Source organism: Trichoderma citrinoviride (genome assembly GCF_003025115.1).
Source record: "Trichoderma citrinoviride strain TUCIM 6016 unplaced genomic scaffold BBK36scaffold_5, whole genome shotgun sequence".
NCBI lineage: Eukaryota > Fungi > Ascomycota > Sordariomycetes > Hypocreales > Hypocreaceae > Trichoderma > Trichoderma citrinoviride.
In genome coordinates, this window is record NW_020194713.1 from 192,676 (window position 1) to 217,891 (window position 25,216).

Below are 25,216 nucleotides of genomic sequence, written 5' to 3' on the forward strand. Positions count from 1 at the left end.
TGCGCCCTCTATTTGGATCCTCCCGTCTCGTGCGTGGTGATCGTCCTCGCTCCGCCGCTGCTGCTGCTGCTGCCGCTGCTCTGGCACCTGCAATCTGCACAATCTGCACTCCCACCCATCTCATCTCCATGCCAATCTGCAGCATCTCCGTCTGAGCCTGAACCCTTCAATCCGTCAATTCTGTAGCGCCACGTCTTCAGCACGTTACAGCACAGCACAGCACAGCACAGCACCACAGCCATCAGGCGCTTCCCCAGTCGCCCGCCCGCTCGCTCTCCTGGCCGCTGCTTAGAGCCCAGCCCAGCCCAGCCCAGCAAGGTGTTATTTTTGGCGGTGCGTCTGCCGCGCTTCTGGCCGCTGAAACGAATCCCATCGCCTAAGCACCTTCTCCTGGGCAAATACGCACCTCCTTCGCCTCGCCGTCTCTCCATTTGATCGCCCGCTCTCCTTTCCACACCTCGGCCTCTGTCCTCCTCGTCGCTTCTCTTCCTTCATCACGCAACGCCGGTCTGCCTGCCTCGCCTTCTTCTTTCTTTCTTTTCCTTCCCTTTCTAGCCTTTCTATTTTTGTGACGACCTCTCACTTCTTGTCCGTCTTTTTCCTCTTTCACTGCGCTCTTCTCTTTTGTCACGGCTCCTTTCTTCCACTTCTACGCAATTTCACCTCTGGGGCGTCTCGAGACGTGAAACTGTCGCAGAAAACGCCCCTTATCACTTCTCTTGACGATACATACTAGTACTTGCTTCCCCACGCTCCAATCGAACGGCAAGCTATCGAATTCCTTCATTCCAGTGCACTCGACGAACGGCATTTTCTAGCGACCAGCCAGCCACTTGGCTTCTTTCTGACATTTCTTGTTTCTTTTGCTCGTTGGATTTCCGGGTGGACTTTTCTCGCAGTCAATCTCTCACGGCTTTTCTCAACGGTGTCCTGCTTTCGAATTCGCCTCCTAGCCTAGACACGCCATTTCTACTTCCATGCTGGACAGACCATACGTCAATTGAAAGGCACTCGTGATACGGGGACGTGCCCTCTAGCCGTCCAACATGTCTTTCCCCGTCGCGCTACAGTCGGCCATCTTCTACCTGCTCGCCTGCACACCATGCGCCGAAGTGCGGCATCGGCACAAGGCCAAGGACCAGGCCAAGAAGGAGAGGGTGGAAAAGGCAAAGCTGGAGACGTCGCAGCCCGGCCTATATCGACACCCGTCACCGTTCAACACCAACCCCTACTGGCAGGAGGAGATCAACATGGGACCCAGCCTACCGAAGAAGTCGACGAGCAAAAACTCCAGCCAACGGGGCTTGATGAGCGCGGGAGGAGAAATCAGTGCCCTTAGCCTGTCGGGGCGTACGAATACAGGCGATAGCCATCACACCAACTACGAAGACAGCACTCTGGTGGTATCGCAAGACGGCATCCTGTCCGACGACTGGAATTCGCGACACGGCTATCAGCGCGAGGATGAGGAGCTGTGGGGGGCGGACTGGTCTGGCCACAAGATCAAGGACGCCTTCTCCAAGGCGAGGGATTCCGCCGGACGACTGATTGAGTCGACGCTGGGCATGGACAAGGAAATCACAGAAGAAGACCGCCACGCCTTTTATGCGGCCCCGAGAAACCCACCCGTCAACGACTTACATCCGCCCGTCGTCAGCAGCAAGCTTCCCCACAAAGAGGCTCACAAGTGGATGCTGCAACCGCCGCCGTCCGCCAAGGTCATGGAAGGCAAGGTGCCCGTCAGCAGAGCCATGAGCTCCAGCAGTAGGACAAGCGGACGAACCGTTGCCGGGGGTGAGGAGAAGCTGGCTCGCCAACTCCAGGAGAAGCTCGTTAGGGAGAAGATTATGAAGGAGATGCCTACCGAATCCGAGCTCATTGACTCACTGTTCGTGACTCGAACCAGGAGCGTCCGATCCGACATGACGCGCACACGCAGCCTGTCTTTTGACGGCTCCAGCGAAGCCTTGGACGGGAGCAACCCCTCGTTCGAGAGACGCAAGCGGAGCACCCGCCTGAAAGCCTTGGCCACGCCCCCTGGATATGAAGATTCCGAGGATGAATTCGAGGATATCTTCTCACACAAAGTCACCAAGACCACCAGCCGCACCAGCCAGAACGGGCACGCATCACAGCGGCCCAAGCTGGAAACCATCAACAGCAGCGAAAGCAACGGCCGTTCGCGATCTAAGAGATCATCAAGGCGGCGGAAATCGACCAGGTCCAAGAAGACGCTGCCCGGAGCCGGCTCGCCCGTGGGAGACGACTCTGATTGAACAATGCGCCGCATGAAGCGCTTCTGAAATGCCTTTGTCTCTTCTATCGTCTTTGCTTTGCTGCTTTTATGTCTTTCACTTGCACATTTTCTGTCTTTCATGTTTCTGTTTGCACTTGGTTGTTTGTTTCGCTTCTGTTCACGCATAGCACACACACACACACACACGCACACACGCACACACGGGCGCTGGGGAAGGGGAGGTATACTTGGGTAGCCTTTTGGGTTGGTATCTGCCTTTTTTGTGTCTTTTTCTCGGTGCGTGTTTTAAAAAGGCATGGCGTCTTGGTTCTCTCATTGTCTTTCTGTTTCTTTTACTGTGTTTACTGGTGTACTCTAGCAAAGGCAAAATAGGGCGAGTCCTTGTATGTATAGCCTAGACGGGGGTTGCAGTGCTAACTTTGCACTGGGATGACAACATTGGGATTGATTCTTCCACCCACACATTCTTTGCCTTTTCTGCTTGGCGAACGTGACGACTCTCTTTGCATCTTGTGCCTATGATGTGAGATCAGCTCGTGTATCCTACTACTGTCGTGACGAAATGCTGTGAAACTGAATATTTTGCCTAAAAGGGGGGTATATATCATTCGAGACGGGTGTCCATCCAACCCAATAAGGATCCCAAGAAAACGCCAACCATGCAGGCCCGTCCCCCCCATCGCCGTCTCATTGCTCTTCCACCAAGTCGTATGTACAAACTTATAGATGTAAGCCGCCATCGTCCGCAGCACCATCACCACTCTCCTCCTGTCCCTGTCCCCTTGTCGTCGTCGACGATGACTGCGCCCCATCGTGATTCGTTTGCGCACCCGGTTGGCTGTCGAAGCGGACTTGGCCGTTGGATATCGTGCCTGTCTGGAATGTGCCGTCCGTCCAAGCGGAATGCCGCGGCGGCGGCAGCTCCTCTGCACCAGCTTGTCCTCCTTGCCCATTGGGCAGTCCTTCCCCATTCGTCGTGGCCGCCGCCGCCGCCGCCGTTGTAGTAGTAGTAGTAGTTGTGGTGGTTTGGTGGTTGGTGTTGTCATTATTATTGGCCTCGACTTCGTCCTGGCTCTGGAACTCGGTCCAGCTGCACCCGCGCTCCTCGACCTCGGCGCGGATGATGGCGATGCGCTCCGCCATGCGGTCGATGACGGCTTCGTTTTCCTTGATGGCGTCGATGCAGTCTTGGTCCGGCGGCGCAGTAGTAGTAGCTGTTGCATCAACGGAATTGTTGTTGGAGGCGGAGGAGGAGGAGGATTCGGTGGTGGTGGTGGTGCTGCTGCTGCCTAGAGCGACAGATGTGCCTTGCGCAAAGGGCGCGAGCTGGTCGTTTGAGTATTGGAGGTGGGCGATGGAGTTGCGGATCTCGAGGACTTTGAGGTGCAGCATGCTGAGGGAGAGGTCCTTGATTGCGGAGGCGAAGCGCGCGGGGGATATGGGGGTTGTGTCGGCGGACATGTTGGGCTGGCTGTCTGTATCTGTCTCTCTCCCTGATAAAGGATGAGGTGCGCGTATGGAGAAAGAGGTAAGCAGATTTCTAAGGTATAGTAGTATCTGGTTTGAATGTCGCACAAGCTGAGAAGCTGTTCAAAGGTTGAGGTTATCATGGAGGGGCAGCTCTCAGGCGGCAAGCAAAGGCGTTAGTAGTGGGGTTGCCCTCCAAAGGGCAATGGATGGCGTACCCCTGCCAGCCTACAAGTCCCACGAGTGGCGCAAGGCGGAAGGAAGACCAAGGCCGCAGCTTTTCCTCGTCCGATGCGGATTCGGCACAAGGAATTTCTTGGGCAAAACTAGTCCAATATCTCTCTCTCTTCGAATTGGGGGCAGGCCTTTGAGGCACCCTCGACGCGCAGTTGGCGCTTCAGTTAAAAAAAAAGAGATTCCACTTCACGAGAGACAGAAGGAAGGATCGAAAGCATTGGTTTGCGGCATGAACGGGCTCGGCTGCTCGAATGCCTCGCGGTCGCTGCTGAGGGCCGCGAGGGGCATCTCGAGACAGGCTGCGACGTGCTCGGTTGCGACCAGCGCAGCGAATGCCGCCGCCTCGAGATGGATCTCATGTTGCTCCTTTCGGGCTTCGGGGAAAGGAGCGCTGAGGCAGACCGAATGGTCAGGCCTCAAGGCCTGTCGGCGGCTTGACGGCGGCCGCCGGACATTCTTTGCGCCCAAGACGATCCGCGACTACGAAGAGCTACCAAAGGACTACCGCGACCAGACCGGGCTTGCATTTGGCCCCAGAGACCTGTCCGAGGCAGAGGTGGATAGGATATTTGGCCCCGGCATCGGTGCCAAGAGGGCGAATCACCTGCTGCGGATCTTACACGGCAGAAGGGTGGCCGGGACGCTGGAGGATCCTGCGTTTGCGATACATACGGCGCAGTTCTCGGACGAAGAGAAAGCTAGGGCGTTGGCATACCTGCGGAAGACGGTGCCGGTGGAGGAGATCCGGAACGCGGGCCTTCGAGCCGAAGACGAGCTCGAACAGATGGAGCTGGAGATGCAACAGGCGGCTGAGAAGAAGGCCAAAGCGAGCAAGAAAGACGGCAAGGAAGAGGAAGAGGAGGATTCAGCCGACGTGTACAAGCCCGATCCCATCTACGGCCGCAGCAAAATTGACGAGATGCGAGCCCGCAACAGGGCCAGAGAAAAGGCCAGAGAAAAGGCGCTCGAAGAGGAGCGCAAGGCAAAGGAGGCGGTCGAGGGCGTCTCAGGTCCGTTGGCGAAGCCGGATAACCAAGTCAGAGAGATTACCAACCCTCGCGTGGCGGAATACTACAAGGCTGCGCAGTCCGACCTGGAGGCGCCGCCGGAGCTGAAGCCTTGGGAGCGGATCCTGCCGTCTGCCACCGTGGTGGCCCTGGTGCTGGGCTTCATCGCCGCCGTGGCCATGGTCTACGAGGAGCCGGCGCCGCGGTACAGGCTGTTCCGAGAGGTGTCGACATCGCATGCCACCGTGGGAGCCCTGATTGCCATCAATGCCCTGGTATATCTGGGCTGGAGGGTACCGCCGCTGTGGTCCCTTTTCAACCGGTATATGATATTTGTCGTGGCCACTGTGCGGCCCGTCACGTTGTTCACCGCCGCCTTTTCGCACACCAAGCTCAGCCACTTGCTGGTCAACATGCTGCCCCTTTGGTTTGTCGGAACGTGCCTGCACGACGAGATTGGACGCGCGGACTTCCTCGCGCTCTATCTCGGCTGCGGCTCCGTGGGCTTCCTCGGCAGCTTGATCACGTACACGCTCAGGGGCTGGCTGACGGTCACGTCTCTCGGCGCCTCGGGCGCGACGCTGGGGCTGTGCTCGGCGTACTTTTGGGAGCATCGCACCGACGGCTTCAAGATCTTTGGGCTGCCGCAGGATGGTGTCCACGGCATCGTGTTTCTGGCGCTCATCACGGCGGTGCAGCTGGCGGGTCTGGGAAAGACGGTGAAGCTCAAGGTGGACATTGCTTCTCACATTGCCGGCATGATTGCCGGTATTCTGGGGATTGAGCTTCTGAATAGGACGGAAAGGAGGAAGACGCCGCCGGGAGAAGACAAGGCGGTGATTGACATTCTGTCTGGGGAGGCGGAGGAACGCGGGGCAGTAGCCGATGAGAGGAAATAGATGCTCTGAAGGTGTAAAAACTGTATTCATGTAGCAACACCACTTACTTATGTTTTCTTTGCATGGCATGGCGTGAGGGGTTTGGGAATATCAGAGGCCAGTTAAAAGCACTGGAGGATATTTCGCCTGCGTCAGACGATTAGAGATGTCCCGTCCAATCTTCACTTACATACATCGCCAGCTGGTTCTTCGTTCTGTAAGATGAGATCTGTCAACAAATCAAAGCAGTAGCAGTTTGTGTGCCTTTTCGATACAACTGCAAATGAAGTTGACGATGGTCATCTGCATGATAGGCGAGGACGCCTTGCAGGTGATGATGTGCGGTACGTACTCGGTACCTGTATCGGCCACTCTGCCCTGCTGCAGCCCTTCGTCATCGCTGGTGACACCGGCAGTCCAAGGCTGCAGAAAGGGAAACAGCCCCACCATCGAAAATGCGACCCTGGCTCGCTACTTCCTTAGCGCAGCTGCAGTTTCCGGGCAACGACAGCGTCATAACAGACCACCTTGGCAGGAACGAACCCAACGGGCCCCACTGAAGAAGGTGCTGTGATGAGCTGGCAGGCGCTGGGCTCGCTTTTTCGGGTGTGGGAAGGTGCATATCGATGCGAAGAAGAACGGGAAAGAAGGACAATGACGATATCCTCTGCTTGTCTGTTCTTCCTTCCTTCTTCTTCTGCAAGATGTAATACTAGATTGTGTGCAGGCATCGAGAGAGTACACATCGCGTGCTCCGAGTGTTGCGCTTCCACCTTTTGCTTCCTTGTGGCCTTGCTGTTGTTTCATCTCCTTGTCAAAGGGTTGCTCTCTTCGTTGCTACCGCCGGCCACATCACACATCTCGGCAGGGCTGCCCAATTGGCCGCTTCATTAGACACCGACTCAGAAATCGTTGCTGCAGCGCCTCGCTTTTCCGCTTCAACCTGCTTTTGCAACCTCCCAAGTCGCCCAGGCTCTGCTGCGATACACGAACGAACGCGCTTGACGCCACCGATTCGACCATCTCCGTTACAGGATACAGCCACGACCTGCGACAAAGCGTCACCCAGAAATCATATTCTTGAATTTGAGTGCTGTACCTAGTTCCCCACAGGCCCTTGCGAAACCTTACCTTAGTCTACCGGAGACGAGGCTGTCCAAGGCGAACACTGTCCGCGACCTGGCAGACTTGTAAGCCTCAGCCCGCTTCTGGTGAGTCTCTCCCACGCCAAAAGTGAATTGGAACTCAAAAAAGGGCCTGCCCCCTACCGGTCTGCAACGCCCCACGCAGCGCTAAGATTGTCGCTGCACGTTCGCGTGCCGGGTTTTAGCACAGCCAGCTGGAGATTTGGCTGCAGGTTGGGGTATTTGGCGGCGACCCTTCTCTCTGTTTACTGGTCCGGGTCTTGTCTCTTCTGCCCACCTCCCGGATCTCCGCATCTGGACCTGCAAAACCTTTGGGACGCAAAGCCGCCTCAAATTCGCTCTTGGACCTTTCACCACCGCGTTTGCTCACGACTCGAGGCGGCTGAAAGGAAGCAGTGTTCAAAGCTCAAGAGAAGGCCCAGTTATAAAAAGCACCTTACACAAAGGAAGGGAACTTTCCACACTGCGAGATGGTCTAGTCTGAGGTCGCGCTGCACCTGATTTTCCTCACTTTTGACGACCTCGCGCGTCGGCGGCTGCTACCCTTTTATTCCCTTCCCCCCTGCATCTTTGCTTTCTTCCCACCAGAGTGACCGACTTTCGATCCAGCGACGCCATGGATGGTCCTTCAAGTCCTCTATCTTCGCCTCCCGGCTCTTTGCGCGACTCTACCCCGTCGTCGCCCCTCTCGACTCTCTCGACCACGCCCTCCTTACCAGATACCGCCGCCTCTGCGCTCGACCCTTCAGGGCGCTACCCTTCGCCCATGTCTACGACTGCCTCAGGAGCTCAGTCTCCCATGAGAATAAGTGCTACCATTAGCCTTGGACAGCCCGTGTACGACAATGAGTCCTCCAAGAGCGCGGATGACGACCAACCTCCGGCAAAACGACGCAAGGTTTATCAACCCAAAGAACGCACAACCGAATATTTGAACTACCTGAATAAGGAGGACAAGGATATGACAGAAGCGGAGAGGGCTCAGGAAAAGAGGCTGGTTGCGGCGTTGAGGAAAAAGAAGAAGATTGTCGTCATTGCCGGCGCGGGTATTTCCGTGTCGGCGGGCATTCCTGACTTTCGGTCGTCTTCTGGTCTTTTTGCGCGTGCCAAGAACCAACACAAGCTCAAAGGCTCAGGCAAGCACCTGTTTGACGCGTCTGTCTACAGACATGATTCCTCGACGCAGCATTTCCACACCATGGTGCGGGAAATGGACGAATTGTCCAAGAAGGCGACTCCCACGGATTTCCATCGTCTGCTCGCGTCATTGGCCCAGGAAGGACGACTGCTGCGGCTGTACTCTCAGAACATCGACGGCCTCGACGCAAACATGGAGCCGCTGGCGACCGAGGTACCATTGCCTCTCAAGGCTCCCTGGCCGGCTACCATTCAGCTCCATGGTGGGTTGCAGAAGATGGTTTGCAGCAAATGTGGCCACCTGGCACCATTCAACAGGGAGCTGTTCGACGGCCCCGAGGCTCCATTGTGCGAGGCATGCACAGTCGACGACCAAGTCCGAACAAGGCATGCAGGCAAACGAAGTCACGGAATTGGACGTCTAAGACCGCGGTTCGTGCTTTACAACGAGTATAATCCCGACGAAGAAGCCATTGGCAACGTTTCGAGTGCCGACCTGAAGGCCCGACCGGACTGTGTCATTGTCGTCGGAACTACTCTCAAGGTCCCGGGCACGAGGAGACTGGTCAGGGAAATGTGCCAGGTGGCAAGGGGCCGAAGGGATGGCCTCACAATCTGGATCAATACCGACGCAGAACCCAAGGATGCGCTGTTCAAGGACTGCTGGGATCTCGTCGTCCGCTCTCCGTGCGACAAAGTGGCTCAACTCGCAGCGCTGCCCGAATGGGACTGCGACATTGGCAACGACTTCCTGGTGTCTGCGGAACAGGATAGCCAAAACCAAGAGCGGCTCAAGAACACCAAGCTTGAGGTTGCGCTCCCCTCCAGCTCGCCAGATCTCCACCATGACCTCGGCCCAGAGGCCATTCCCACGCCACGACCCAGCCCCAAGCTCGCGGCCAAGAAACAAGTCAAACTCCCTCTCGGAAGAGAGCCTCCGCAGAATGACAAGCAGACCAAGGCAGCGAAGCCCCGCTCCAGGAAGACGAAGCAGCCCGCCAAACCCAAGGCACCTCCCAAGAATGTGGTTACAGACCTGTTTAAAACTGGTAAAAGCTTCTCTCAGGGGAGCAAGGACGGAAAACCTTCCCGCACGCCATTACCATCGGCTCCGAATCGAAAGGCTATCAAGGCTGAGCCTCAGAGCTACTCTTCTGCCACTCCACTGAGCGCGTCAAACGCTCTACCTCCTTTCAATTCGGCTGCGCCCACGCAGCAATACAGCCTCAAGAGGCCAAGGGAAACGATATCTCCCAAATCTGTGCCCCAGGGCATGCGCAATATCATTGATTGATAGCTTCATGACACGCGAATGGTGGTTATGAAGTGTACGTGGCGTTGGTGTAATGACATTTCTCTTTCAGCAAGTATGAAGGCGAGCAGTTTACAGGCATCCACAAGGGAAATCGAGATACGGGGTATATGTTAGTATATGCATGCCTGAGCCGGCCATGGCTCAGTTACGGGACCAAAAAACGCATAGAAGGTTATCGGTCAACTTATGGCCATGGGACTGCAAAAACCATTGCCTACTAGGGCCAGAGGAAGACAGCCGATTCATGAGGATTTTGACAAAGGCAAGATCAGGGGTCCAGCTGGCACTCAGCACGAGGAGAGAAATGCAAAAGAAATATAATACATTTCATGATTAAAATCAAATACAGGTGACTACCATGCTTTCTGGAAGCATGAACAAGGGTCCATTTGCTTTACATTTTCCTGACATGGCCGACATTACGCCTTATACGGATTCCAAAATAGTCCATCGCCATTCCACTTGGCATGTAGCCGATCAAGCTCAGCCAGCTTGTCCCTGGAAAGCAGGTTCCGTCTTTCAGGGAGGAATTTAAACGTTCCCGGAAAGGTCCAAGGGCCACGACCGTCTTCTTCATCGGCCTTTTGCAAACTCGCCAGAGTCTCGTCGAAGAATACAGCGAGTGCTTCCTGGGTGGCAGGCTCCTGACACCACGACACCCCGACGATGCAGATGCCTCTGTCGCGGCCTTCGAGGAACTTGCCCGCGCCCTCCGGCGTCGCATTGAGCTCAGCAGACTTGCGGGGGTTGAAGCTATGGAACATGATGGCGGTGCGAGGGGCGTCGGGGTAGCGATCCGTCTCGGCAACATAACGGGCGTAGGCGTCCTTGAGGGCCTGCGAAGAGAGGCGGCCGATTCGGGCGGAGAACATGGTTTTCAGGCCGCCGTGGGCGTTGAGGGCCTCGACGCCGGCGTTGACGCGGGGGAAGGGGACCTGGGTGGTGTCTGTCTTGAGAGCCTTGGAGGCGAGGGACGGGCGGCGGAGGGATGCGCCTGCGGGGGAGTCCTCGGCGTCCTTGGCCGGGCCGTAGTATGTGCTTGTGAGGACGAGGATGGGCTTCCCCGCCAGGGGGGAGCCCGGGGGCCCGCGGGAGAAGGCGAGGATCATGTTCATGGGTTCTGGAGGGGGCACGAAGGCGAGGAAGGTGTTGACGACGGAGTCGATGGCGTCAGGGGGCAGGATGACTGTCCGGTTCCAGATGCTGGGCGTGGGGTCCTCGCTGCTGGTCGGGGAGAGCCCGAGGGAGCTGAGGGGATAGACGCGCATGGTGGCGCTGACGACGACGCAGAGCCCGTGGCCGGCGCCGCAGAGGGCGTTGAAGAGGGCGCGCTCTTCTTCGCCGGTGGAGGAGGAGGAGCCGACCTCGAGGACGTCTCCCGCGGCGGTGACGATGCGGAGGGAGACGACGCTGTCGGCCATCCAGCCCACGAGGCCGTTGACGGAGGTGTTGCCGCCGCCGAGGAAGCTGCCGACGACGCCGACTGCGTTTGAGTTGACGACGGCGGTGAAGTAGCCTTCCTCGGCGAGGTGCCGTATCAAATCACCCGTGAGGACGCCGCCTCCTATGGTGACTTGCTCTTTGAGGACGTCGAGCTGGATCGCGTTGAGGTTTCTCAGGTCCAGGTAGAGCGTCCTGGGGGTGATGGGGATGCCGGATCCATGGCGGCCTCCGGTGGCGAGGACGACGAGGTTGTTGCTGCGGGCGAAGGCGATGGCCGAGACGACGTCCTGCTCTGTGTTTGGGACGGCGATGAGGGCCGGGGGGGAGTCGACGAGGGTGTCTGACCAGCGGGAGAGGAGGGCTGGAGCGGATTCCTGGGGGTCGGGGATTGTGTGGGGGAAGGTGAGGAGGTTTGTGTCTTTGAAGGTTGAGGTTGTCATGTTTTTATTTTTGATTCGGGGAGGGATTGTATTAGAGTGGGTGGAGAGGGTTGATAGAGTCGAGGTCGTGGGATGAGGCGGCGATGGGTGTTTAATAAGGGCATCGTGGGTGGGCTAGCATTTGGAATCTGGGCTTGACAAGGAAATATATAAGTGGAAATCCAATGATGTTGTACATATTCGCCCATGCAGGATGGAGTATTACGAGGCCCAAAAGCTGGATAAGCACTTGTTTTCGGGCATCAGCCGCTAAGGGGGCTGACTTTCTGGACAACGAAGCAAATCATGTTTTGAGCTTACTTACGTATGGAATGACAAAGCTTTCTGTGAGCTTTCCATCTCGAGGGGACCTTGGTAGTACTAGAATACTGCTACTGCTTGACTCTGGCTGCTCTTGGAGCTCCCCAAGCGGAACTTACAACTTTGTCAAGCCACCGGATCACATGTCGTCAGCGGCAGAACAGAGGCAAAGGGGGGAGAATTGACAACTCATTTCCATGTCAGAACTTTTGCTCCTCCAGCTAACACCACAAAAGAAGAACAATCTGCAAGGCCTCAATACTCGTTCCGCAGCTTAAAATCGCCCGGCGAAACAAGCCTCCTCCCCAAGGGCGTCATGTCCAACAGCGTCAACGTAGGCTGCACCTTTTCGCCTCCCCTCATGAACGTCGAGTACGTGTGATAGATGTCGCCTCCTTGCTTCAAGAAGACGCTGAAGCCGGGCACGTCGCCCTTGAAGTCCGGCCTGAATCGCGCGTCGTCCTCGCTGAGCTCTGCAAAGTTGTATTCTTTGGGGGCGACCCTCTCTTCGTCGAGCGTGGCGTGGAAGTCGTAGTTGAAGTCGGACTCGCCAGAGGAGTACCATGGAAACGTTGTCCAGCCCGCGCGCTTCCTGTACGCCTCGATCTTGGCGATGGGCGCGCGCGAGACGGCGACGAGGTTGGTGTTTTTGAAGCGCAGGTGGCGCACGTCGGGGAGGGACTCGCCCATGTGCGTGCAACCCGGGCAGCCCGCGTCGTCGGCCGGGTCGAACATGAAGTGGTACACGATGAGCTGCTCCTGGCCGCCAAAGAGGTCGTCGAGGGAGAGCGGCGCCGTGTTGCCGGGCCCCTGGAAGAGGTAGGGCTTGTCCACCTTGACCATGGGGAGGGCGCGGCGTTCGGCGGCGAGGGCGTCGCCCGCGTGGGTGAGTTCTTTTTCTTTGGCGAGGAGGGCTCGTCGGGCGGTGAGCCATTCTTCGCGAGTGACGACCTGTGTTGTTGTTGTCGTTTTTGTTGATGGTGAGTAGATGTTTGTGTTGAACTGTTGTGATTTGACTCAACTTTGCCTGGCATGGTTGCTTCACGGAAGTAGTGAGTAACTTCGATCGACTCGATTGAGGCAGTCTGATGAAGGGTCGTGAGTTGATTCTCGTTGAAATCCGAGTATTGATGAGCTCTCCAACCTCTATGAGCTCCCATCCAGCCTTATATCAACGACTGAATAGAGTCAGTCGCCACGGCTTCTCATCACCAGCCATATGCATGTTCCATGTTCACTAATCCATGGCCTCCCATGAAGCCGGCTTCCCCTTTCACAAAGTTTTCATCAATCCGACGCCTGTGGCGCTCTAACAGCAGGCAGAACATGCAACCCGGTTTCTTTCAGCTCGTAGACATCCCAGAACTGGGCTGCCCAAAGCCAATCTGATATCGGCGGTGGCGTTTCCATCTCCAACTTTACCAGAAGAGGGCGCTTCGTGGAGATTGTGATTGGTCGTTTGGGGGGATTCCCAAGTCTACTGCTTGACGAGGGGAAGAAACATTGGGACTGAGAAGTTGTAAACGCTGCTTTTGGGAATTCGTGATTCTTCTCATGGTGAATAGGGGAGGGGTGTCACGGCAGGTTTGCATAGGCGTGCCAGTCTGTATAACGGTGCTGAAGTTGCCTTACTTCATCATGAAACTAGATTTATTATAAGGCACTGTGAACATGCTGCGTCCGTGTATTTGGAGATTGTGATGCTATAATCAATGGATAACGAATAGGGGTGAAAGGGGATTTCAAGAAAGGGGGGCTGTAAGAGAGCCACTCGAACCTGGTGAGCTGCAAATCGCTCTTGCACTCAGAGATGTGCTGGCTATTGGGTCTCTTGTATTAAATCTACTTCCATCATTGTCAGGACACAATCAGCCTTCCAGCCAAGTGATAAACCAGCAGTCATATCCGCCACATGATTTGTCCTACTTCAGTCGAGCCATTGGTCCGTATATCGATAGGGCTATTGATACGACGAGATCAATCTAGCCTTGTTCGTACGTCTAATTCTGGGTATTTCGAGGACTTTCACCTTCGAAAGACTCGCTTATAGCAACTCACTGTCTGGCAAAGGTCTTCTGAAGCAAATTAAAAAGGGGCATCAGCCACTTGAGGAACCCCGTCCTCCTTATACCAGAAGTCTAGTCGGCCCTGTGTGGATACAAAACTTGTCAAGAAGATGCACTGAGGGGAGGGGTCACAAGGAAAAGTGTATCGATTGAAGGTCTAGGTTCTATCCTAGCTAATGTGACCGGAGTGATATTTGTATATACATATACATGTGTATATATATATATATATATAGTTGTAGCGGTATGATGGGCGTAGCCCTGGGCGTCTATCAAGGCATACATACGATTAGCCAGACACAAATCAACTAGTAGCAATTGCACCAGACGGTCTGCGACCTGATTGCCATTTGTTTTGTTCATTTTCCAGCAACCGACTTCTGTTTGAAAACACGCTGAGATCCCTTGTTTGTGTCTCTCAATCCAAGACTTTGTCTTTCCTTTATTTTGTCTTCCAATTCTTTTCTGTGCGTTAACGACTGTCGACAGTCGTTTTCCCTATGGTATCAGACCAACTACGCCGCATCACGCAGCAAATAGCCTTATTCCTGCACTCTAGACACCCCCATGCGGCCATTCTGACGAACGACGACATTGTTTCGATCACCTGGGTCACGGAATCACCGACCCTATATTATATATATATACATATGTATATGTATCAGCCAATTCTTCCGTCAACCGAATGTGCCACCTCACGTCCGATGAGGCTCTCATGTCCCAAGTCTATAACTGCATTGTGTCGGGTTTGCACACCCAGATGCCCTACTGGTTGCAGGAGTTGGACGAGAAAGCCACGGTGCGACGAGGCCAGCTCCTCTCGCAACGCAATTACGGTACCAGATTCCGCCAGGCGACGCCGTCTGCTACTGTGATTGACTGTTCCCCGTCCCTTTATACTGTATCAAGCCGTTGCTTCCAACAAAAGCATACCCATTGCAAGACGGACCTAAATCATAAAACAGCTGATTGCTTGAAAGCAGAGGCATCCATGGTCATTAAATTCCCATACTGATCGATGGAAGCGGCCTTCTTCTTACTTCCCAGTGCCGGCATTCGTAGATACGACTCCAGCTAGGGGGTTTCGCTATGAGTATAGGTCACAAAGGGTTTTACCCTGGGCCTCCGAAATACCTTCAAATCGCTAGTCCGGCATTTCGAGATTACGCAAGGAGAGACGGAGGTCTGCAGCGAGGAATGGGCCATAGAGTCCAGTCATCTCGGACAGCTGGTCCGCAACCAACGCCCACCAAGGAGCCGGAATGGCTGCGGAGGGATTCCAAAGGCAGATCCGCTTGGGACAGTCATGTTCGGGCTTTTTTTCCTTTGTCGAGGTGGGTCGAGACACACATTGTCCAACAATGTTGGGAAACCAGGTACGATGGCTGGTCGTTTGCCATGGAGTAGCTTCGCTGTGAAGGCGTCAGAAAGTAAAGGCCAAATCGAGCGACAAACAGAAGGCTTGCTTGGTTTCAGAGTCGTATCAGCCATGTGTCTCTATAAAGAGGGGACAAAACACATCCCATTGCCGCCAGGGGAGGAGATTCCGCAGAGACCGGAAAGCGGAACGGCTGTCTTTCGGATTCTCACCCGGACGTGCGAGCGACGAGTTTTGGACGGGTTGAAAGCCCCAATCTATAAAGCTCCGACTCCTCGGCACTTTGAGGAGCTGCCTGCGATTTGATATCCACAGACTTCGCTTGCAAGCGGTGTTTGCTTGGGCTTGTTGCGATTGAGTGAGGACTCCAAGTCAGGTGTCGGTTCGAGTCCAATCGTTCCCAGTCGCTCAGAAGTCGATTGATAGCAGGACACAACCGCCGGCGTGGGTTCCCTCGGGGGTCCCGCCCACGATGTAGGTACCGGGCTCGTTCGTGTCAACCACCAAAGGCAGAGAAACTCCCACAGCTGTCAGTAGTCCGTCATCGTTCACAGCGAGGGTGTGTCCCGGAGCAGGCTGTATGTAGTCAGGGATCAGGAAGTTGTAGTATCGCTCCAGTTGTTTCTCCCAGACTTGATGGTACATGAGTGGGGTGCCACATCAAAGCCGGTGAGATAAGGCATCGCAGTCATCAAGGCGGTGATTTGCTTTTCGTTTCGCAGGCAGCATGAGGATGATGTCGTATTGGAAGGGCCGCCTTAGTCTAGGTCGGACCTTTTCTTGCCAGATGGATACCTAGGTAGACGGGGATGGCGACCAAGGGGATCCGAGGGAGGATGAAGAGAGGCGAGACAGCCTGGATATGGCATGAAACGGAACGACTTTTGCCGCTGTGAAAAATGCCCGGTGGCTTCTTGGCCATCTGGGATCCTGGAGAAGCATGATGAGCATGGCCTCGTCTGCAGTTGGCTTTCATGGTAAGCATGGTTCTGGTGCTTGGTGGCGAGGTCGTGCCTGAATCAAATGGACGTAGATGTTGTAGACGGGTATAGACGGATGTTGTAGATGAAATCAAGGAACGTAGTACAAGTAGATATCGATAGGTAGATGTACAAGGGTGGTCGTCCAGAGACGTATCAAAGAACGAGGTTTGGTCAGCAAGACATACAAGAGACCGAGGAAGACAAAGCAGTTGATCTGATGTCAAGAGATAAGGTATGAAAAAGAGAAGAAGGGGGGCATATGAAAGTCTTGCGAACTACTTCTCATATGGGTGAACGGATGCGTGGAGAATAAGGAAGTTAAGCTCCTGAGAGCAAACGAACAGAAGTGCGTTCATCACACTTCTCCTATACTGAAAGAACGCTCCTGATAGTTTCAAAGAATGTCAACTGACCGACCGGCGTTCCCTCTTCCAGAACTCTTCCCCACCCTCTTATCCAGGACTGCCACGTTTCCAGGCTATCCGAACCATTGGCTTTGATAATCATGTGAAAGTATTGTGTCGCGGCCGGGTACACATGTCTGTATGCCAGCTGCCAAGGTACAGACAGAGACAGAGACGGTGCCTACTCAACCTGCTTCCAAAGATTCTCCAGCTGCGCAATGCGCACCCAGTCCTCCGGCCGATTCGCATCCGTAAGCCCCTGACTGAAGCTATTCCAGTACTGCTTCGACTGCGCCCCATAGCTCGTGTTGAACCATCCAAGGCTGCTGCTCCCATGTCTGTACCCATCCCCGTTGCCAAACATCGACGCCATGCCGTCCATGCCGCTGTACTGGATACTCAGCATCCCGTCGGTAAAGGCCCTCTGCCGCTTAATGTCCTGCATCGTCCGGATCACCTCGATCTGCGAGATGGTGGCCTCGTACACCTGAAACCTCTGCACGCAGCACGTCTTGAACTGCGCCAGTGCGGCCTCCGAGGCTTCGGATCCGGGGTCGCCCGCTCTGCAGACTTCGAGCCACAGATCGCGCATCCGTGGCGACCAGATCTGGCAGATTGTCGCCTGCTCCATGTACTCGCCATTAATCGGCAGCGATTCCCCAAGCGGCGTATGAGACACAAAGTCGACGTAGCACTCATGGCAGAACAGGGCCTCGGGATATCCCCACCACTTTGCCTTGCCGCTCCCCTTGATCCGAGGACAAGCAGGCACGCCGGCAAACGTCCCAACAAAATCTGACAGGTACGAGAAGACGCCCCGGTCCAGCATCTCGGCAAACTTGCACATGTATTGCGAGAAGCGCGGGCTCGCGGGGCAAAAGTCGCACAGGTAGGCAGTGTAGGTGTCTCGATCCGACAGTCGGAAGAATCGGTCTAGGTCTCTCGTCTGGACAAACCCGGCGTAGCACGCCTCGCAGATGTTGAACTTCTCGCACCCCGCAAGCGTCCACCAGTTGCCGTAGAGGATCCCGTCTGCTGTGCACGGAACGAGGCTGCAGATGATCTGCTCCGCCTTTGCAAAGACCTCAAAGTCGCGTCTTCTCAGCGCTGCCTCCAGCGCCATCGCAGTGGACAGATTCTTGTCTGTTAATCGGCAGGGCCACATCTCCAGATCCGTGTGGTCGGACAGGCGTTCAAACTCACGCCTGAAAGGGGTCAACGCCAGTTTGTCTAGATAGCACGTCTCGCAGACTTGAAACTTGTCGATTCCGTAGTATTTCGATATGTACCATGGCATGGCATCGGACCGTATCTGCTCGCCTGTGCACGCTGGAAGTTGAAGTCGACGACGAGCGGCGGCCACGAAGCCGTTCCAGTTACTGTGTTTGGACATGGAAGCAGCAGCACTCGAAATGTACGGAATGCTCAAATCGCAGCTCCATTTTGTGATGACCCCCTCAGGATAAGTACCGAAATAGGGCTCGAAGCTGGTTCCAGCTATGTGGTCTTCGAAGCAGGCCTCGCACGCAACAAATCCATCAACTTCGCCCCCCACCATGCCATAGAGGCGTCTGCCCTCAGTGTCCTCGGTCAAGACTTGTTCAGGACAGCGCTTGATCTGCAGACGCCTAGTCATGAATTCACGCAGGGGATTCACATTGTTTGTTCGAAGGGCCTCTGGCCAAAGGACTTGCTTCACTCGAGGGAATCGAAACCCGCAGGCAGCAATTTCACCGTCGGGCCACTCTATCTGCTTGAACTGAATTTCGAGAGCGGTTCCTTGGATGTAGTCGGCATGGCATCTGGCGCATATCAAGTAGTCCGCCGCGTCGTCGAATATGTCTGGGAGATAGTACCACTTCAGCGAGTAGCTGACTGCCCGGCCTTTGGGGCATTCTGGCATCACCTCGAGCGGACATCCGGTCCCTCGCACAGGATCAGGTGGTCGCGGGCCATCTTCCTCGGTCTCGCTTGAAGAGTGCGGGATTGATCTTTGTTCTCTCTGATGAAACTCCAGATCGCTCAATTCCTCCGTGGCATCGTCAAAAACGTTGTATCGAACTGATGATCTCGCAGCCATGGCTCAAGCATTGACGGCAAACCGTACGCGATAAAGCAGCCTTTGTCACGATGTTTCATCAGCAGCAGCGGACTGCGGGCAAATTGCGATATTTACCTGGGAGGCCGTTCAGCCTCGACATGGCCGGCCTCGTGCGGCTGAAGCTCCGAGGAGTGCGAGGCAGAGTTCTTCATCGCGCCCAAAACGAACTAGGACTCCGCATATCCGAATGCACATTTACATGTCCGGACTCACATATGCGTGCGTTTTCAGAACATGACGTGGCATGCAGGCAAGTAACAGGTCGCTTTCTGCGCTCCCAAGGGCATGCGCTTCGGAAACAAAAGGTACTCGACTATTGGCGACTGTTGCACCTATTTAGCCGAGATATGCAGTAGAATTCAATAGTTTCGAATCCGGCGCAGTTTGCAGCTTGGCTTATTCCAAAGACTTCGGCGTTATCATCAAATCCCTAATTTGGCTGGGTGATGGGCGAAAGACGTCTGAAGCTCGACTCATAAGCGGCGAATAGCTGCCTGAACTGTGTAAGCACAATCCTTCCGGCATTTGTGACACCAGCACTGTAAACTTTGAGTGATGATATTTGATATTTGACCAGAACGATGCCCAGAGATTGCCTTTTCCAAGCCAGACAAGTCGACTTTCGCATCGCAGCCGTGGAACACCCTTCAGGGAATATTCCTGTGAAGAAAGCTCTTCTGCAGACGAGCAAGCCCAACACTTGACGCGATTTCCAGCCATCGTTGTCGTCGCCCAACTTGTTTGCAATGCTCAAGGTCAAAGTCAGCACTTGGGGGGAACCGGATTGAGAAGAGCTCGGATCTCTTCCATCTGTTTGCCGCTCAGACGCAACCATCCGAGACAGGCTGGAACAGGTACCCCAAAGCATGCTCGACGGCTCTCGTCTTGCATCTGGACAGACCCTTCGCCCAAATGCAGAGCTCGGCGGCGTGAAGAGCACAGCTTCCCACTTGCAGAGGCCTCCGCAAAGCTATCGTAACATTGCTTTAAGCTTTGTACCCAAAGCTAAATCCCCAAGACGGGATCTTAGCAAGGTGTCTGGATACCTGATCGTCCATCGTGCCGTCTTGTCGGTTAGCCTTACCAAGCTGGCGGTTAAGTTGCTCAAACACCAGCTTTGTCAGTCCGAATAGCCGCGGTCGCTTAATTGTAAAGATCGTTTGGACTCTGTTCCCCGCGTGTAAGTGCCATTGCTCTGTAAGACCGGCCATTGAACACACTCGGTCAGAGTAAGCGGCAACTCGACTTTCCGAGAGCCTTTCCGAGGGCGGAAGGTCAACCCAAGACGGTGATTGGTTTGGTTCTGCTCGGACAAGAGTGGGAGAGGGTGAACACCTTAGATAGGCTACTCCATTCCAAATGTATGTCTTAAGCGCGGCCATTGTAAGCTTGCCCGGCACGCCTCTTCGGTGAACTGATCAATGAGAACCACTCCAACTAACGCCTTTACCCCAGATGACAGCCGAAGTCTCACCCTCCTCACTCCCGCCAAGGCTGATAAGCGAGCAGTGTCTTGCTATTTCCGGTCCCAACCTGCCGGAGGTTGGAAACCCACAGCTCCGCAACAGCCGGCGCCATAGGAGTGTTAAGTCACGAGTTGAGGCGAACAATGAGGGCAAATGCGTGGCTGCCACATGAACTTCCGTCCCCCTCCTCCGCGATTAACGTAAGCATCCAGAGGGAAGCCACTCAGACCTAAGGGGCGGTCGCGGTGATTGATAAGTACCGGCGCTAATCGTGAGTCGAAGCCTGACAAATGCTCGTGCGTCGGTTCACACCCCCTCCACCTCATCATGGATCGCCGATAGACTCAGAGCGATCAGAAGGGAGTGAGCCGAAGCTCTTCGGTGATTGGTTGTTGGAGCCATGTGAGCTTGGGCGATAGTCGGGATGGCTGGAAGTAGACAGCTATCAAGGTCGGACGGATTGGCACTAAATCCTCTGCTAATTTGGAAGAGTTGACTCCTCGGACAGCTGCCAAGGAGAAAGCTCGCAGCTCGATGGTCCGGGGCGTTGTTTCCCTCGTGCTCATGCTTCTGGGCTTTGGGCCGTTGAATGGAGGCGTTGCTGGCGACGCTCGGTACATAATACCAGCTTGATCCTTCAGCCACCGACAGGCCCTGCCAACTATGATCGTTGCCTAGGCCCGCCAAAGTCCGCGTGCTCCAGCAAAAAGCGTTATGCGGGGGAGAGCCATAAAAGCCGGCTGACAGAGCAAAGCGAGAAATCCGAGCCTCCATGGACTTTGCCCATTCGTTTGCCACTGGACTGGCCACCCCTCAGGCACAGGCGTTTGAACGGTTTCGTCCGAGCCCAAGCCCAATAGGAGCTCCAAGCTAACATGCGTGTCAAGCTTGTCAACCCTCCGGTGCTGCCCGTGCTATGGGGAAGCTCGATGCCGGCAAAGGTGGGGCAGCCTCGGTCGTGTGATGGACAGCGATGGGTCCCGGACACCGGAATTGCGCGATCAACCGACCAAGGCGATCATCCACGCCCTTGGAACCCCCCTCCCCCTGTCTTTCTGGTTCCTGAGAGCGGTGACAGTGGACGGCAAGGAGGGGGAGTGTTGCAACGGCTCTTGTAAAGGCCGGCACGCCTGACTTGGTCATGCAGGCACCGCGATCGGAGGCCGAAAGGGAAGCACTTATCTCCTCGGCGGATCGGAGTCAACGAAAACACCACGGTCCAAAGGCACTCGGTGCACGGCGATCAGAGGACAGGACGCACGGGGACGAGCGATGTTCGGAGTCACGCGAGCGAGATGCAGATGGCGGCTAAAATCTTCCCGGCGTAGGGAATCTTTCCGAATGGCCCTGGAGCGTGTAGCAGAAGATGGAAGCTTGGTGTATCTGAGAACTCTCGCTGCCGGTGAGCTTGTTTCTCGCCTTGGGATAGGAAGGCAAGCTGTGGTGGTATCGGACCAAGTCAATGGCCGTCCAAATCTGATAAATCTTTCAATATCAAATTTGCCATTCGTAGAATTGTTCCCCGTGGTTGAGGCCATGGTGAAAGGACAATGATCAAGTGAAAGAACTGGTCTGGCCATGTATAAGATCTCCAGGCCTTTCGTTTCATCTTGCCTTAGTAATTACTAGCCAGCGGGAAGGAGCAGACGAGCCGCAAGTCGGCATCCGTCCTTACCTAAGCAGCTCAGCGCTCCACGCCTAGAGGTACCTATCTCAATGAGGCTAAGTGCTGTTGCCGATTTCACGAACGCTTTCTCGTACCAACTGTGGCGCTTTATGCAAGTTATGCACGACATACAAGTAAGCGTAACCTCTTCGTGGCTCATCAACAGGTTGCTGAGAGTTTTGACATACATCCCTCTTGAGAGCTTATTGTTATTTCAATGATTGAAATGAACCATGAGCCTATTACTGAGAAAACAAGCACAATACTTTTAACACAGCGCCAAGATTGAACGATTGACCAGACATGGCTCGCTGGAAATTGCCCTATATGGAAAAGCGCCGGTCCTCGTCATTCTACACCACTTGAGTCTACCTCCTACGTCTGAATGATGATCTTATTCTGGGCGTGATATTTCCTCGAGTTCAAGTTATCTAGGATTCAGGTTCACTCACAAAAGAGGCGAAGCCTCTTAACAAGAAATACGTATGAAGCCAACGCCATCTCAAATTCATTATATAGTCGTCAGTTTATGTATAAACCTTGAGCTACGAGTTACCGTACTGCAACTCTTCGTCGCTCAGGCGTTCGTATATTGTTCGTTCTCCCATCCCCAAGCATCTGGGCCGTGGATTCATATCACGTCAAGCGCTGGCGGCGTGTTATCCCATCCCCAATGCTGTTGCAAATTTGCAACTCTCTCCGCCGTTGAGTACCCGGTTTCTCTTTGAATACTGGTAAGCAGCTGAGCCAAAGCCGTTCTCTGCTCATGAGTCTCGAAGCAAAGCCCAGCTATATACAGCGGTTGCACCATATGAAGCCGAACAGGATCGTCTGGTCGCCCCAGGGATATTGCGCATATCTCGGTAGCATGTCCCTCAATCTGGGATGACAGTTGGCGATACGCATTGAGGCGCTTGGCCACAAATTCTGGATGTGTCTCTGATAGCTTCTGGTTGAGCGGTTTGTGAAGCAACAGAAGGAGCTGCACGAAATGATACAGGACTGCAGCTGTTGCGCACATGGCGTTGGCGTAAAAGAGCTCCTGAAACACACTTTGAAATTCCGACCTGGGCGCCATGTTGTCCGAAGGCGTGGGGATGTTGTTGTATCTCTGGGCTATTCTTGCGCAGGGCTCAAAGGTATCTGGTAGCGCGGCACACCAGTTGTCGAGATGCTGAGAGATGGTATCCCAGCGACTCCGATTCGCCTTGCCAACTCCCGGCGGGCTGTTTTCTGCTAATTTGTCGCCACCCTTTTCCGTGGCCACGAATGCCAAAGTCTTCAGCATGACCCATATCAAGGTCCTGCAGGCCACCGTCTCCGTCATTTGCATATGGTGGCCCGAGTTCTCGTCGTTGCAGAGAGAAACAGGCATGTGAATTCCATCAACGGCACATAGCGGCAGCCCGGCAGCTTTCCAGAGCTCAAGGTTTTCTATGTCAATGCGCGGTGTGGTCTGTTCGACGTAAGATGTGACCCAGTCAATGCAGACGATGTTCCAAAATGACGCTTGCCATGCTCTTCGAGTGTGTAGTCCATATGTTCCGCCGCGTATGTTGAACTCTGTATTTTCGAAGATCTGTCTCAGGTTGAAAGTCAGGAGATACTGAGCACCAGACATGTGTCTAATGAGGATCATCGTTAGCTAATGAGGTGGCAGTAGAAAGAGGGGCATCAAGAAGTGTACCTGGAGACTTCTGCAAGGCGATTGTCAAGAGACTCGTAGAGAAGGAATACAGATATTGCCGCCAGAAGATCGTCCACAACGTTATGAGAGCCCTGGTCACTTCCAACTCGGCGCCTCTTGAACGAGGGTGACACGGCCGAATGCAAGCTCGACGGCATGTCCACGGACGATGGTGTGGCTGCTGGTGATGGCGAAGGGCTGCCGTCACGGAGCGTTTGCAGCAGTCTCATCATGTGGCCGATGGCTTTGTCGTAAAAGCTCGCCGCCTTGTAGAACCAGTCAATGTGAGCCGTGTCAGAGTACTGCTCCAGCATCGACCGGCCAGGGGTCTGATGGTTTGACGTGTAGGTATCTCGCTTCGTCTTCCCGAATTGCTTAGCCGCGATGGCGGCCAAAGCGTTTTGTAAAAGAGGGCTCCTTATTGCCTTGATGGGCACAATGTGTCCGAAAAATCGCTCTATATCAAAGACATCCAGACACGGGCTGATTCGTTCTGCAAAATATCGTATGAGATATGCAGTTTCCTGGTCGGTCTCATTCGAAGAGTCAGGCATCGGAGATGACTGTTCCGTCTCTAACCTCTCTGATCTCTCTGATCGATCTGCGTCCATGTCGAATCCAGATTGTGCGAATCCTTCCAGATTAACGTCGCCAAGCCAGGAGAGCGACGGTCCTTGCGGGCCATTGGCATCATTTATCAAAGAAAGGGAAGGTATGAATCCACAGCAGTTGTTCCCGTCGGCAAAGTATATTTGAGGATCAATATCGAAGAAGCTGGCTTCAAAGTCTGTGTCAGAGATATTCCCAGTGGTGAGAAACGAAGGGTCAGGTATCCCTTGATGGGTAGGAGGGATGCCCGGCGGTGGCCCCTCCAGACCAGAGTCTTGTAGAGCCTCATGTTGTACTTGAGCTCGAGCGTCAGTTGGGGTTGAAGCTTCGGCCTGTGTCCGGCCAAGCTCAGGTTCACCTGGTGTTGTTGTTGCCGTGGGCAGTGATGCCGTATCCAAGGAGCCAAGGAACGGCGATGAAGCAGAAGACGGCTGAGTCACAGGGTGTGAATTTACGGGTTTGGCAAGGCTGCTTCCCTGCGGGCTGGCACTGGCCGACGAGAACTTCTTGCGGAGGTTCTGGCTCTCATCGAGGAACCTGCGAAGATGGTTGTAGCCAGGACATGAGCGAGACGACTTTTCACATCGCTCACAGCCGGGCAGGCGCTTGTCGCACTGAGGAGGTGTGAGACAGCCGCACAATCGAATAGCAGGTAGGAAAGCTATTCGCCGTGGACGCGGTACATACCTTGACACGGCGCTTCCTGCAGAGGGTGCAGGGCACGGTGGAAACCTCCATCGTGTCGGGTCAATCAAAGCACAACCGACTCTCGATGCTCGCTCCCGCGATCCTAATGCAGAACGAGTGCGTCGATGAAAATGAAGCCCTGGGCCGAGTCACCGAGCGGCCCGCGTGAGTGGCTTGACGTGGTTGATGAGAGGTTGAATGAGCTCTGGGGGTTGTTCGAGAGCAGGTCGGCCTTGTTCAAGGCGAAGGTGAGCGAGCGAATCGCCGACAATGCCCATGTTGGGAATAGCGGCCGGAGACGAGGCCATCCCGAACTGGGCAAGTCAGATAGAGAGACAAGGGTACAACGAGCACGACCTTTGTCATCCATCGTCGACATTCTCTCATCGATTCGGGCACGTCTGGCTGCTGTGAACCACTTTAAACCGTCAAGGATTCTCGGCCTCTACTTTCCTTGCTCACTGTCTCAATCTTCTTGCCATACCATCTGGTCGTAGGCAGTGTAGCCCTCTGCGACACAGCAGAAGGGCCATCGACGGCGTC

General features: G+C 54.8%; 8 protein-coding genes across 8 annotated transcripts; 3 read left to right on the top strand and 5 right to left on the bottom strand.

Annotated features, from left to right (window-relative positions):
* Positions 1–1,046: 1,046 nt before the first annotated feature.
* BBK36DRAFT_1116026 (hypothetical protein) lies at positions 1,047–2,276 on the top strand (the record flags this gene model as incomplete). The annotated part of the gene is made up of 1 exon (XM_024890188.1): positions 1,047–2,276. The coding sequence occupies one exon, from the start codon at positions 1,047–1,049 to the stop codon at positions 2,274–2,276; it is 1,230 nt and encodes a 409-aa protein (XP_024750604.1).
* A 701-nt stretch (positions 2,277–2,977) lies between these two features.
* Positions 2,978–3,718, bottom strand: BBK36DRAFT_1116368 (hypothetical protein; the record flags this gene model as incomplete). The annotated part of the gene is made up of 1 exon (XM_024890227.1): positions 2,978–3,718. One exon carries the CDS (start codon positions 3,716–3,718, stop codon positions 2,978–2,980), a length of 741 nt encoding a protein of 246 aa, XP_024750605.1.
* Positions 3,719–4,079: 361 nt separating this feature from the next.
* Positions 4,080–5,912, top strand: BBK36DRAFT_1134954 (hypothetical protein). The gene is made up of 2 exons (XM_024892480.1): positions 4,080–4,122; positions 4,191–5,912. Exon 2 carries the CDS (start codon positions 4,191–4,193, stop codon positions 5,865–5,867), a length of 1,677 nt encoding a protein of 558 aa, XP_024750606.1. The 5' UTR covers positions 4,080–4,122; the 3' UTR covers positions 5,868–5,912.
* Positions 5,913–7,790: 1,878 nt separating this feature from the next.
* On the top strand, positions 7,791–9,422 carry BBK36DRAFT_51221 (deacetylase; the record flags this gene model as incomplete). The annotated part of the gene is made up of 1 exon (XM_024898186.1): positions 7,791–9,422. One exon carries the CDS (start codon positions 7,791–7,793, stop codon positions 9,420–9,422), a length of 1,632 nt encoding a protein of 543 aa, XP_024750607.1.
* Positions 9,423–9,862: 440 nt separating this feature from the next.
* BBK36DRAFT_1167694 (FAD-binding domain-containing protein) lies at positions 9,863–11,326 on the bottom strand (the record flags this gene model as incomplete). The annotated part of the gene is made up of 1 exon (XM_024895077.1): positions 9,863–11,326. One exon carries the CDS (start codon positions 11,324–11,326, stop codon positions 9,863–9,865), a length of 1,464 nt encoding a protein of 487 aa, XP_024750608.1.
* Positions 11,327–11,881: 555 nt separating this feature from the next.
* On the bottom strand, positions 11,882–12,660 carry BBK36DRAFT_1167695 (DUF899-domain-containing protein; the record flags this gene model as incomplete). The annotated part of the gene is made up of 2 exons (XM_024895078.1): positions 11,882–12,577; positions 12,649–12,660. The coding sequence occupies 2 exons, from the start codon at positions 12,658–12,660 to the stop codon at positions 11,882–11,884; spliced, it is 708 nt and encodes a 235-aa protein (XP_024750609.1).
* Positions 12,661–16,638: 3,978 nt separating this feature from the next.
* Positions 16,639–18,537, bottom strand: BBK36DRAFT_1158129 (hypothetical protein; the record flags this gene model as incomplete). Its single annotated transcript, XM_024894079.1, has 1 exon — positions 16,639–18,537. The coding sequence occupies one exon, from the start codon at positions 18,535–18,537 to the stop codon at positions 16,639–16,641; it is 1,899 nt and encodes a 632-aa protein (XP_024750610.1).
* Positions 18,538–22,321: 3,784 nt separating this feature from the next.
* Positions 22,322–24,724, bottom strand: BBK36DRAFT_3294 (hypothetical protein; the record flags this gene model as incomplete). Its single annotated transcript, XM_024898026.1, has 3 exons — positions 22,322–23,315; positions 23,378–24,600; positions 24,674–24,724. The coding sequence occupies 3 exons, from the start codon at positions 24,722–24,724 to the stop codon at positions 22,322–22,324; spliced, it is 2,268 nt and encodes a 755-aa protein (XP_024750611.1).
* Between the last annotated feature and the right edge of the window lie 492 nt (positions 24,725–25,216).